Below are 14,638 nucleotides of genomic sequence, written 5' to 3' on the forward strand. Positions count from 1 at the left end.
CGAACCCTATAACTGGAGCAACACAGTGAATGAATCGGTCCCTGGAATTCTATTATTTTTGTCTTCTTTGACTGAAGACAAAAAAAATCAAGTTATTTTTTAATACGTCAGGAACAATTCAGTTCAGTCAGTTCAGTTATATTAACACATTTTCTCTGTAATACCTATAATATAACAAGACCAATATACTTTTGGGGAGAAATGCAACAAAATGCAGAGAGTTTGTACAAGAACTAGAGAACTAGATCTTCCAGTTATTGGGGATCTGCCTTATAGACAGGCCATTTCCATTGGAATGAATTTCCCTTTGAGTGCTTTACCTATGCATATAGTAAGGATTTATGCTGGCCCTCACCCAAAATTTCACCCATTCTGCAACCTGGTCAGACACTACAAATCACTTGAACTATAAACTCCCAATGATTTATTGCTTCTGTAATTCCACAGGCCATTTGATTAAGGTGTAATATTTTCCCAATATAATACTTTAATGCTCTATATCTACATCTTAGATACTGACATGGGCCCATCACCATGGTATCTGATCACCTTACCATTTTTAATGTATTTCACCGCCCAACAAATCTGTGAGCTAGGGAAGTGCTATTATCCCCATTCTACACATGGCAAGGCTGAGGCTCAGGAAGACTAAGTGACTTGCCCAAAGTCTGTGGTGGAGCAAAGAATCAAACCTGGCCCCTACGCTAGGGCCTTAACCACTGGGCCCATCCTTCCTCTTTCGACTGAAGATGGCTCTCCTGAGACACAGATTTGCACCCTAAATACTGGCCCATCCACAGAACCAACTGGAAAGGTTCCAGCCAAGGTACATCACAAAATATACATAAATTCTTTCTGGTTCCTACATAGAACAAGAAGCACTTGCATGTTTGTCATTAGTCTGTGAACAACTTTTTATATCTTTCACAATCTCGCTCAAGACACAATAGGTTATTCAGAGATACATTTTTCACTCACCTGCACCTTTAAGCCCTCTAACCTTTAAACCCTTCATTGTAATTAAAAAAAGAAAAAAGAAAAAAGAAAGCAGGTGAGTGTGGAAAGTGGTTGAAGTAACAATAAAATACTTGCAAATTAACTAAGGAAGCCTTATGCTCACAGTTTCCTTGTAAGTTAGGAACAGCAGGAATATGAACTCTCCTCTCACTCTCCCAGTGAGTTTCAGTTCACATCCGGACTTTGGGCCTCTGCCCTAATGAGCGAAAAGTCATATATACTACATGGGGATACAACAGAGCAATGAGCTGAGGATCATGTGGAACAACTTTCCTTACCATTAGCTTTGTGCTGGATCAAGTACTGGCCTTTAAAGAACTTGCACGTTGAATTATCTCCATTACAAACTCCACAAGCATCCAAAGCAGCTTTTGAACCAAGTCCACGATCACACCCTACTTGCTGAAAGCAAAAGACAGAAGTGAAGGACTCTGACACAAGGGAATTTCAAGTAACAGCTGCATTTTCTATTAAGGAATCCATTATTCACTTAAAAAATGACATTGTTACTGAAAGAAACTCCAGTTTATCTTACTTCACAAATTCCATCAATGCAAACATCATATTTGTTCAGGGAGCATGAGGTTCCATCTTTCACTTTGCTGGACATTGCAAAGAAAAAGTCAAAGTCTTCAGCTGTGCAGTACAATTTACATCTATCTTCCTCTGAAAACATATGAAGAGATAAATAGATTAGGAAAGGGATAGATAATAAGACAGTAAATATCATAATGCTACTATATAAATTCCTGGCACGCCCACACCTTGAATACTTCATGCAGTTCTGGTCTCCCCATCTCAGAAAAGGTTATATTAGAATTGGAAAAGGTAGAGAAGAGCAACAAAAATGATTTGGGGTATGGAACAGCTTTTAGATAAGGGGAGATTAAAAAGACTGGGACTTTTCAGCTTAGAAATATAATAGAGGTTTATAAAATCATGAGTGCTATGGAGAAAGTGAATAAAGAAGTATTATTTACTCCTTCACATAACACAAGAACCAAGGGTCACCCAATGAAATTAATAGGCAGCAGGTTTAAAACAAAGAAAAGGAAGTACTTCTTCACACAATGCACAATCAACCTGTGGAACTCATTGCCAGGGGATGTTGTGAAGGGAAAACCCATAACTGGGTTCAAAAAAGAATTAGATAAATTCATAGAGGATAGGTCCATCAACGGCTACTAGCCAGGATGGTCAGGGATGTAACCCTATGCTCTGGGTGTCCTTAGCCTCTGACTGCCAGAAGCTGGAAATGGACAAGGGATGGATCACTCAATGAATGTCCATTCCGTTCATTCCCTTTGAAGCACCTAGCATTGGCCTCTGTCGGAAGACAGGATACTGGGTTAGGTGCATCATTGATCTGAGAATACTGCTATGTACACATTTTATTAACTCTGCATGTGACGTGATCAATGAGGGAGTTATTGTATTACTATGGTGGGTTAGTAGAATTTCCTGTGTGACTGTATTGATATAAGTCATGTTAGGGTTAGTGGAATGTTTATTATACACCTATAATGCTTGAATTCAAGGAGAATGGTCACCACCAAGAAGACAATGGGACAAAGGACATCCCAGCACCCCCTTGAAAGATAATGGGTAAAGCTATCATTTTCAAGGATCGCACATCCTATCTCCTGCGATGTGTAGGGAAAGAGGAGGGTCAAAAGAACTACGCAGCTTTTAAAAGATCCTCCCATCTGAGGCTGGGAGAGAGAGAGGATTTGTGTGTCAAGGGTATAGACTGTGTCAATCAGACCCTAGAACTCTCAGGGGGGTCTATAGAAAGCTTAGGGCTTCCGGGATTCCCATATGGAAGATGATTAGACACCTAGTAAACTAGAGACGTGTATAGTCTGTTTATTGTTTTAAGATCTGCTATTCTCTGAAATGCTTTTGTTCTAATAAATAATAATTTGCTTTAAAAAGCCTGTCTGGTGACTGGGTGCTAATATAATTGCTTCTAGAAGGAACAGAATTGCAGGGATGGGATATAGGTCAGACCTGCTGAGGTAATCACAGTTGATATACAGGGGACTGCAGCCAGGGCCCAGTCTGAGAGAGTGAGATTCTACCATGAGCCAGGTGATGGCATGAGACCTGAGACCTGAAGGGGATTGTAATATTTTCATTTAATTTCTTCTAAATTAAAAACTGAAAGTATGTAAGATGGCACAAGTGATCAGCCTATTTGGAAGCTAGGACTGGAGGGCCAACGTTTCTATTCAAAAGACATTTTCCCCACCAAAGCAATCCACACAGCTAGGTGCCAATTTAAGTCCTTCTTATACACAGATCTCACATTATGCCTACAAGGGGATTGATTGATTCTGTACTGGAAAATTCAATCCTCCGCTTACTATATTGTAATTATTGCTTTTCATAGACTGGACAGAATTGTTTAGTCACTTACTATCAATATTAAGCACCATCGCCAAGATTTCCAAAAACAGGAGGCTAAAGTTAGACTGCAAAATATATATTTAGGCTCCTAACTAAGGGTACGTCTACACTGCAAAATAAAAAAACCGCGACAGTGAGTCTCAGAACCCCGTTCTCCAGACTCAGGCTGGCAGGGCTCATGCTACAGTGTTAAAAACTAGTGTGTTAGATATTCCTGTTCGGTCTGGAGCTCAGACTTTGAAACCCAGCCGGGAGGAGGAGGTGGGAGGGAGGGTATCAAAGCCCAAGCTCCCGCCCGCGCAGGCACGTCTACACTGCTATTTTTAGTGCTGTAATGTGAGCCCAAGTTTGCAGACCCAGGCTCTGACACTTGTTGAGGCAAGTGATTTTTTTGCAGTGTGGACATAACCCTAAGTATTCCAATTTTCAATAGTGCTTAGTATCCAGAAGTTTCCATTGAAGGGAAATAGCTGCTCAGCCGTTTTGCAAATCAGCCCACATACGTATAAGTCTAATTATAGACTTGGGGGGAGATTCTGAAAAGCACCTATGGGACTTTAGGAATGTAAGTCGTATTTACGTTCAACAGCACTTGTTGAAATCCCTCTAGTGCTTTTGAAAATGATTTCCTTAATGCCTAACAGTAGGCTCTGATTTTTGAAAATCTTGGCCCATCTGTTTAAAATAAATGTCACAATGATAGTAAATATTTAATATGATACCTCATTTGAAGCATTCAATGCAACAGACATTGCCACTTAGTTATGAGACCCACTCCAACTAGATAGCTCTTCTTTAGTTCTACACATTCCTCCCACCCACAACGGCGATATCAGAACATAGGCTTCTAACCAGGAATCAAAGTTCTTATAATATGTCTGTATAAATAAAGATGGCTTAAATCATTGTATTCTCAGTTAATATTGACTATCCTCTAAAGAATATTTAAACAAACCACAAGTAAAAGCAAATTTACAATATATATATGTATATAAAAGTATATTCTCTCAAGGTACCTGAAGGCAACTTCTGGCAATTCTAGACAAAGCAGCCACAATATGACAGATACACTACTTTCATTTAAGAAATAGTAATCACAAATATTCAGTGTGCTTTGAAACTCCAGGGAAATATTGGTAGCTATTAACTACCCAGTAAAATGCAAATGATACTGGATGTTTACAAAATTGAGGCGTAAGCAGAAAAAATAAACTTAAACTTGAGCAACAAAGAAGGAATATTTACTGAGCCATGAGTCTTATAAAGCCCCAGCAATAATTCTCATGAGAATATATCAGTAGGAAACTTAAAAGGGTTGATTTACTGTTACGTTTAGAAATCTGAGAACATTCCAAAAGAATGAAGATTATGGCATGTTATTGTAGGAGTTGATGGTTCCCATATAGAGAAATTCGTGGGAAAAGGTGGTTTGTTGTTTGGTTTTGTTTTTTGTTTGTTTTAACAAAAAAAAAGCAATATAAAAAGAAAGTGAGGGATAGAATAATTGGGGAACACAGGATAGAGATCTAAATTCACAATCAAAACCAACTTCTCTGCAGATTCTTACACATGATGTTACACTGAAGGCCAAATTCAACCCTGCTAGAAATCATTTGCAGCTCCACAAAAGGCCCCCTGGATTTCCACACACTCCCAGCAGGGCTACATTTGGCCCAGAGAATGGCAATGAATTATAGCAAGCTAGTCCGTCTCACGCAACTTATTTTGTCAGTCAGAACCATGGCCAAATTACCTTCAACTTTAGTATAAGGCTTCCAATTGTAGTACCACCCGCGGAAAGGCTTGCTGTTATATTCTGCACATTGTTGGGCACGGAAATCCAGACTATTTGGTGGACATGGCTGAAGATTGCAAAGCTGATAAATTCGACTGGAGCCGTGACAGAACTTGCCACCATACTGTGGCCTACAAAGAAAAAAAATTTTTTTTTGCAAAACCAAAAGTGGAGATGATTGACACCTGTTAAATACATTCAATGGCAGTTCATGAAGAAGCACCATCCTATTGACTTCTGTTAAGCTACATAGCAAGACTTATTAATCCAAAAAGCCACTATTGCTCGCAAAAGACCATGAATTTTAATTATCACCAAAACCAAGCAAAATAGTCAATATATGCTATCAGTTTGGATCATTAATATATCAATTTAATGTTTTCACTGAATTAAACTCTTGCCAGTTGGGATGTTTTTATTTGCATGTACGATCTGATTGGTCAATACTATTACAGATCTCAGAATAACTGACCTGAGGAAGTAAACAATATTAATGAACTGTCTTGCTATATGCCAGTTTTCAGTCTACCGTGATCCAGGAATTCTCATGTATGCAACAATATTATTTACTATAATAGTACTTAATAAAGGAAAAATTAATAGAAAACATAGGACTAATCAAACATACATTGAATGAACAATTGCATTCTGGTATTGTGAAAACTACAACATGTAAAAATACACTTTTAAATAGTTACCTAACGGCATAGCTCTTACAGAATAACAAGGGATTGTGCACATTTGTTCTGATTTAAGCACGTTTAACTTTAAACCCATGTTTAAGGCACACTGATTTCAGTGGACCTTAATTGTGCACTTGAGTACACAGTGATGCGTGAAGATCTGAACAGTGATGGTTTCCTAAATTTGGGCTAGTACAAAGATAAACTATTTCATTGGTTTGCTAGCATTCATATATTAATTATAGAACATAATCAGATTTTTTAACTGCTAGTTGGTTGTATATAAATGTAAACAAATTTAAAATGTTAGCCTTGCTTTTTTCAGAATGCCTAAGAAAACCCTTGACCAGCTGATTACTGTATTCATTCTCCTCTCTATTCCGCATGGATCTACATAGAAATTCTCTGTTCTTATGGTTTCACTGTATAATTTTGCAGTGTTCCAATATGCCACTGTGCCTAAAACTATATGATCTTATTCTTCTTGTTACTATTAGTATTATTATTTATTTAGCAAAAACAACGAGAGTCCCGTAGAACCTTAAAGACTAACAAATTTCTGCGGGCATAAGCTTTCATGGGCTGCAACTACTTGCCTCTGACCAAGTGCATCTGACGAAGTGGGTTGCAGCCCACGAAAGCTTATGCCCACAGAAATTTGTTAGTCTTTAAAGTGCTACAGGACTCTCGTTGTTTTTGCTGTATACAGACTAACATGGCTACCCCTCCGGAATTATTTATTTATATTTTCAGAGTACCTAGGAGTGCCAGGCATGGACAGAACCCCATTGCGCTAGATGCTGTACTAACACAAAACGGAAAGACAATCCCTGCCTAATGAGCATACAGTCTAAGTATAATACAAGGGAAAATAGATGGATATAGACAGATGGACAGGTAAATACGAGGAAACAATTAGAATGTATTGGGCTGCATGATAGGCTGTGTTCTCAGCAAACCAGCAGCTTAACCACTGTCAAGTATTTTGCATTATTCCACTTAGCCTTGCTTAGAAAGATGTAAGCAGCACTTTTGTTTGTATAACGATTGTTTAAAATGTTAGGGAAAATATGTACTTGAAATGCATGTTATGGTCTTTCAGTGAATGGCCTGGCTGTGCTACACATACGTCAAGGGAACCGCTTTCAGAATAACATATAAGTTGCAGTATTTGCACAGTCTCTAACAAGGATAATGGGCGTAATTTGTTTAAATCCCTACACGCTATATTATAAATGTACCCTACGCCCAGTATATCTTGTAACTTATGTTAACACACTTTCCTGTTGAATCCATTGTGGAGTGATGTTATGGGGACAACTAGGTAAAATGTGGATAAGAGATTCCAGGTGAATTCTGCAATTATGTGTTTATACTATCTGCTTATCCCTACATTGTAATCCTCATACATTTGTAAAACAAGCTGGAGTCTGTTTTCATGTCTTGAATCAGCATTACTGCTTTGAAGGAAATACAATAGCTGGCTATTTCAAAAGTCTTTAGTGAATACTCGTCTACAGAACAGTCTCTCAAAGAAAATGGTGAAAACCCATCTGTTAGTCCATTTAAAACTGGGCAGAGCAGTAGAGAAATGTGCTGTAGGGAACAATTGTGTACTGACCTCGCCCGGGGATGGACTAGCATCATTACTAGCCATCTTAACAGTGGGCCTACAGTGAACTAAGGCAAGCTTCTCATCCAGAGTCAGTTCAGCAAAATGATTCTTCAGCTCAGAGAGCATATACGTTGAGTGAGGGTAACAGATGGGAGTTTTGCCTGAGTAAATTAGGAAAGGATGTTGGGTACATGCTCATTTTTGTTCAGACACCTTTCTTTACAGCTTCAGCACGCGTGTGATTTCTTTGAGTTCCTCTGCCCTGTAGAACAAGACTCTTTATACGTAAGTGTGGGGGGGGCGGGGGGGGGAAGAAGCAACTCCCTGCCTAAGTAAAAGTCACCAAACAAGCAAAATAACAGAATCATTCAGGGTTAGATTGTGGCTTTTAGCCCCAGCCCTTCATTTGGGGAAAGTGTAAAGCTCCACTAACCTAGAGGAGCACTGAAAGAGAAATTCTAGTTTCCCATGTGTGCTACAGACCTTTAAATGGTGCAGTATATTCCACTCTCCCCCAAACTGCTGGTCAGTGAATAAGTGGGGTATAGGTAGGGTTCGCCTTACTCCTCACCTGTCTCTGCCCCTTATCAACGAGTCACTCTCAAAGGGGAGAAACTAATGAGAAGCCCCCTCACCTCTTGGAAGCTATCCAAGAAGTTAGCCAAGAGGACTGCAGTGCTAAGTAAAGCTAACCACAATCTAGCCCTTAGCTGTTATTATAATTTCAGAATAATTGACCATGGATGTTCGGCTAGGGAGAGGCTAAGCACGGAGTTATCCATGTAAATCTCAATGTGCTATTCGAAGGATATTATTATTATTGTGTTGAGTTAGCAGAATAAATAGTTACTACACACCTCACAATACAAATCGGAGTGCGCAGTCTCTGTCCCAAAGAACTTACAACTGAAGGCCCTGATCCACATACACACATTCATAACTTTACACATAGGAGTGAAGTTACCCATGTGTCTAGGTGTTTTCTGGATTCAGACAATGGAAGAATGAAGGAGATACCAAAACATCGAAGGAGTTTTGAAGAAGGGGCTGCAAAGAATTAACTCCAAAGACTAATTTATAAACCATCTCAAAGAGTCCAAGCACAAAGACTCCAATAAATTTACTAATAAATAATTAAGAAATGACTTAAGGTATTAAAATACTGCTAGTGGGACTTAAATGAATTTCCTCATCTGCAAAGTCAATGCCACTACTCCAAAACTATTTTAAGCAGTCCTAGTGGTGCGTATATATATGTGTGTGTTACCATATGCATATTCCGGCACTATGGTAGTATCCAAACACTTAATTGTTAAGTTTCATCTTCTGCAAAAAACAAAAACAACTAGAGATGTATTTTAGACTTTGTTAGAGCAGATGTGACAACAGTTAAAAAATCTGGGATGTCTATTATCAGTGAAGCTGATAGCTGGAATACAAAACAATACAACACTGCAATGACCTGTGCTCTTTACAGAGATGGTGTTCAATGCATTACAGTTAATAATGGTAACTAGACCATGAAGCGCTGGCTCTAAACTCCTTCAAATTTGGTATAGTTCACACCTAGATGTGCACACTTCAGCGTAGGCCCAAATGCTAATAATAGTATTACAAAGCTAGAGTACCATTTTTTTTCTATCTGAAGTCAATGGTCTACAGAATTCTTTATAAAATTTGATTAGTTATTGTTTCAAATTGCATCGTTACTTTAAATTTTCAGTGTTTGTGATCATTCTTAAAGTAACTGAATACAAAAGAATAAAAAGTTTTTGAGTTTATAAAAATTGTTTTAGTCTTTTTATTACACAGATGCCTAATACTGTATTCTAATATTTTAGCGAATAGTGCACCATTATGAAGCGGGCAGGACACAATCCCACAGATACGATTTAGCTATTAACATAAATCTCTTGGGCACTATTCAGGCTCTTTACCAGCTGAACTATTAAATTATGTAATCTATTTATTTCTCCGGAAACTATCTCAATTGTAAAATGTTGTGATGTATGAAAACCAGATCCATGAAATTATGTTGTGGCAATTTATACAAGCATAATGAGTTTAGCAAATCTGCACAGCTCTCAGTGTACTATAGATGACCTCAGTAGGTGTTTGGTACTGTAAATTCATGCATAACTCAGAGAGTCAGACTGTTTCAAAAGACTCTAGGGCAGGACCACAGTGACTGTCTTACAAGCATCAACAAAAAGGATATTGAATCAGTTGGGTATTATTTATAGGAAGAGACTCATACTCACACACGACATGTATGTGCACACATACACACACAAGACAAGATTTTCAAAACCAATTTTGAAAAAATTAAGCTACTTCCTTCATATTTGAGCTCTTAAATAAGTGATCTGACCTTTAAACTCACTGAACATCCAATAGTTCCTACTGAAGTTATTGGAAATTCAATGCTTTTGAAAATCAGGCCATTTATTTAGAAGCCCTATTTTGAGGGCTGACATGAGTCTTCAGTGGTGCACAGTCGTCATGCTGACCCTCTGTACAAGTTGACTTTCACCCACAGAGTTAAGGCTACATTAGCCGAAAGCATTTGTGTCATCTAAAACCTTACAAAAATCAAAGTATGGAAGAAACAAATTTAGTTTTCCACACACATTTTGGACTGGGAAAACAGAAATGAATTTCAGGAATTTTAAATATTTAAATATTTAAGTCTCATAATTTTTTTTTACTGTGTTTCCACATTGTAACCAGCTAAAGACTACTTTCCAATGCATTCACATTTATTTAAAAGTATAATTGGTCAGGGATGTGAAATATATCTATATGTGTATTTGTTCATTCTTGAACAGGGTGTTCTGTAGTGTCGGCATTTCATAAGTCTAATTCTGATAGAGATTTACAGTTAGTCCTCTTGGCTCTAAGTGAATTATCACTAGCATAATGTAATTAGAGTAGGCAGAGACAAAATCAAGTCCTGGTAGTAAACATAACGTGTTCATACCAGAGTCCATAACACACATTTCTTCATGATGGTTTAAATACAATATACTATAGTCACACACACTGTTCTTATTGGAAGCAGAGATGGCCACACCGGAACTTGAGAGAAGAAAACTGATTGGTGTGTGCATACATACATCTCATGGAAACTAAAATCTATCTACCGGCATTAAAATTGTGACACAAAAGGACCAATGTAAAAAAAAAATTCAAATGTTTGTGACTCTCTCTCCACTGAGAACCCCTCTTTGCATGTCTAGAGACTGCAGTGAATTCATATATACCATGAATCCTGCGTCTATAACACTGAGACACAACAGAAAAAGTTAAGCAAGTGCCCTGCCATAGATTTTTAAGGATTAGTTCCATTAATTAAAAGGCAACAGAAACTGTTATAAGTAACGCATATATTCCCATAATATACAATGTGAAGTATGGATATTACTACTCTAACATTACATTGTAGATGTGTATACTAATTTACAGTTTCATATAAAATTTGTCATATTTTGTCTGTTTTTTTACTGGCCATGGTTTAAATAATCATTTTATTGGCTACGATGGAGCACATGTGTCTATGCCGGTCTAGAGATGTGTGCAGAATAAACCAGTGAACTTCTCTTTCCTCCAAGCTAAAGTGAATTGAATACTTGGGAAAGGTATTGGATTGATAGCCCTTCATCCCGCATCTGAACTAGGCAATGAGAGGGTTTATTCAATCTACACGCCATTGCAGATTGGCTATTAGCCAGGATAGGCAGGGATTGCTGTTGCCAGAGGCTGGGAATGGCTGATGGGATGGATCACTTGATGATTACCTGTTCTATTCATTCCCTCTGAACTACCTGGCATTGGTCACTGTCGGAAGACAGGATATTGGACTAGATGGACCATTGATCTGACCCAGTATGGCCGTTCTTATGTAATCTTTGCCTTATGGGCAGAGATGCCAATTAAGATACACATAAGTGAAAGCTGGGAAGGTAGTGTAGGATCATATATATACTATGTATATTATAGTGAAATCTATAAATTAAAAATAAACATTAGAGCTACTTTAAAACTGGAACTGGTCAAAAAATGGGATTTTTTTTGTTTGCCAAATTTTGTCCCTTTTTGATTCTAAACATTTTGATAAGTTTCAACCAGTTCTATTTAAAACTCATTCAGGACTGATCTAAAACCCATTGATGTCAATGGGTGTCTTTTCACTTATTTCAGTGGGCTTTCGACAGACCCTTAGTTCCTGATATTGGAATATTCTCCACATTTCAGAGCTCTTCATCCTACTGATTTGTAACTGACTAATCATGGTGTATTGCGGAGCTCTCTGAAAGGAGAATCTCAGAAGCAGTTACCCCCATGTGAATTTGCAACAAAATCTACTCTTTCCCCTTTTTTGTTATAATATCAGAAATAATTATTATAAAAATAATACCTTTCCACATCAATGTCTTACTTTGGGTTATTGCAGTGTCTCTCTTGATAGGTTACTCCACCTCCACAGGTCCGAGAACATTGAGACCACTTGGACCACACAGACCATTGGCCATTAACTGGCTTGGGTCCATGATCTCCGTACCTGACACACTGACCTCTTCGACACCACTGTCAAAAGAATGTTAACAAATATCCCATCAATGCTGATGCTATCTACTAGGCTACTGAGAAGAATACCCAGGTACCAATACTGCCAACACTTAGGCATTCATTTAACTCTTTACATCGAATTCAATGGGATGACTCATGGAAGTATTAACAGGATTGGGCCTCCCCCTGGGTAGTAACAAGATAAACAAGATGACATGTGTAAAGCAAAACTCTAGCGTTTTTCTAGCTTTGAGTTTCTGACTAGGTTGAAATAGCTGACGACCAAATTTTCAAAAGTGGCCTCTAATTTTGGGAGCCTCAATTTTGGATGGTCAACACCAGACACCCTAGTCCAGATTTTCAGATGTGCTGAGTACCAAAAGCTCCAGCTGACATTAAAAGCTGCTGATGGGTGCCCAGCACCTCTAAATTAGCCCCAGACATTCAAAGTTGGGCATATCAAAATTAGAGGCCATTTTCCCCTCTAGCTGTTAATTTACTGTTACTGCAATAAGAGAAAGGGATAAACAAAGAAAAATACTCAAATATAGCAAAGAAACAAATCAGGCTCTTGAAAATTACAACAATATCTAATATAAATGACATTACAGTAAAATAAAATATCAGTAATTACTGAATCACATGTACCAATAGCAACGATTATTATTATCTCTCATACTTCAAATTACAGTGTCATGGTAAAGCAAATGATCATATCTTCAGACTTCCTTTAATAGGCTGATCAATAAAGATAATATATCTATAGACTGTTGGCCAAATTCATTCCTGGCTAATTAAGCAGGTACTACACTAAAATGGATGCTGCTTCTGCCATACCTCAGTTTGCTTCTGCCATGCCTCAGTTTAGCCTTGCGTGAACTTCCATTTAAAGCTTTGGATTTTTTCATCAACTTCAATGAGAGTAGGATCAGGCCCTTCGTCCACTATATTCTAATACAAGTTAGAATACGGTAGCTCCACTAATTAAGTAACTTACCATACTTATGCCACAAGCAGTCCCTTCCGCTGCTGGCATGAACTTTGTCTCACATCTATGACCTACTTTATGACACCAGAGTGATTTGCATATATCCTGGGGGGAAAAAGAATCAGAGAATTCCCCCATTATTTTCTGATGTCTAGAAGTTTTTATGAGTGACACTTCATCAAAGCTTTTGCTATCACAAAAGCCCTGTGAATTAGACCCATTTCTGAACAAAGAAAAACTAGTTCTAAGATTTATAGCCTAATGATACATGCCGATCTACTGACTTCATATTTCTAGAACATTTTCAAGTTTGGTTCTCTGCATTATTTTCTTTTCTTTTGAAGGTGAGACTATAAAAGAACCAAATATCAAATAAAACTCCAAGAGCAAAACATGAACAAGTCTACAGGCCTTCCAAAAATGTGGAGAGATTCAAGTTTCTGAAACACACATGAAAGGTTTGGAAAGACAGAGTCTCATCATTGCACTGTACACTCCCACTTCTCAGTTTATTCACTGTGTAGAAAAAAATTGTTGTCACCTGGCAAAATGCTCGTTAACATAAAATGATCCCAAATATTGCAGCATAGCAGTAATAATAATAATAATGATGATGACAGCACTTATCTTCAGAATGACAATATTGTGATTTTAACAGACCACCTTTCTTAAAGAAATCGAAGGGGCTAGAATACCCACCTACATAAATAATGGGTTAATATCACTACATCTTACATCAAAAAGCTAAGGATGGAAAGCTGCATTTTTATTATCCTGAAATCATCTTATGAGGAGCTAGATTGTGCCAGGTCTTTTTGCAAATACATAAGGAATGAAAGGGCACATAAAATCTTCCTTGCCTTACACTCTGTGTACAAGTGACACAACTGGAGCACTTCTTAGTTTCCCCTGAGTGATAGTTACACAGCCCTGGTCACTGAAGAAAAGAGCACGCTGTAGCATCCTAATGAAAGCTGAAGCTTGTGCATTCAACCTGAACCTCTTGTAGATTCTGTAAAGATTCTGCATCTCAGAGGCACAGTCCCTTCTGAAACTCCCCCTAGAAATGTGCAGCTCCCCAACATAGTGCCTTCAAAGCATATAAGCATGCTAAGCAATTTCCAATTTAGAAATCATCCAGAGTTTGTTGCTCATTGTACTACTCGCACTCATTTATAGAACATTGCAGTTTTCTAATGTCAGTTCTAGTGCTGTCAAAAAGATATTAACAGGTACCTTCACAAATCGGAGGTTGCATAGTTTTGCTTTCATTCCAAATTGCCATTTGCACTGGGTATCAGCATCGTAGATCTGCCCTGGCAGTTTATCAGGGTATTTATATTGTCCTGTTTGTTTAGGTTCATCAATCAGGCAAGCAGCTTGAGCTGTACTATAATGAGAATGTATATTTATTAATCATGATGTTGATCTTTTCATCAAAAAGACTTCTATTTGCTACAGAACAGAAAAACACTACAGTGTTTATACAGTTTCACTAGCTTTGTAGGCAAGCGCTGAATGAGAATATTTGCTGCAGGAGCCAAGAGCTCTTGACTTCTTGT

General features: G+C 37.9%; 1 protein-coding gene across 1 annotated transcript in view; it reads right to left on the reverse strand.

Moving 5' to 3' along the window:
- ADAMTS18 (ADAM metallopeptidase with thrombospondin type 1 motif 18) overlaps nt 1-14,638 on the reverse strand; it is a gene marked incomplete at its 5' end in the record, with an annotated part of 96,989 nt that overhangs the window by 33,022 nt on the left and 49,329 nt on the right. Inside the window, 6 exon segments of the mRNA XM_067539981.1 lie at nt 1,296-1,419; nt 1,553-1,683; nt 5,180-5,352; nt 11,958-12,106; nt 13,086-13,181; nt 14,313-14,466. Coding sequence (XP_067396082.1) covers nt 1,296-1,419; nt 1,553-1,683; nt 5,180-5,352; nt 11,958-12,106; nt 13,086-13,181; nt 14,313-14,466 — 827 coding nt within the window.

The sequence above is a fragment of the Emydura macquarii genome, unplaced genomic scaffold (genome assembly GCF_026122565.2).
Source record: "Emydura macquarii macquarii isolate MOO-44397 ecotype Brisbane River unplaced genomic scaffold, CSIRO-AGI_Emac_v2 contig_561, whole genome shotgun sequence".
NCBI lineage: Eukaryota > Metazoa > Chordata > Testudines > Chelidae > Emydura > Emydura macquarii.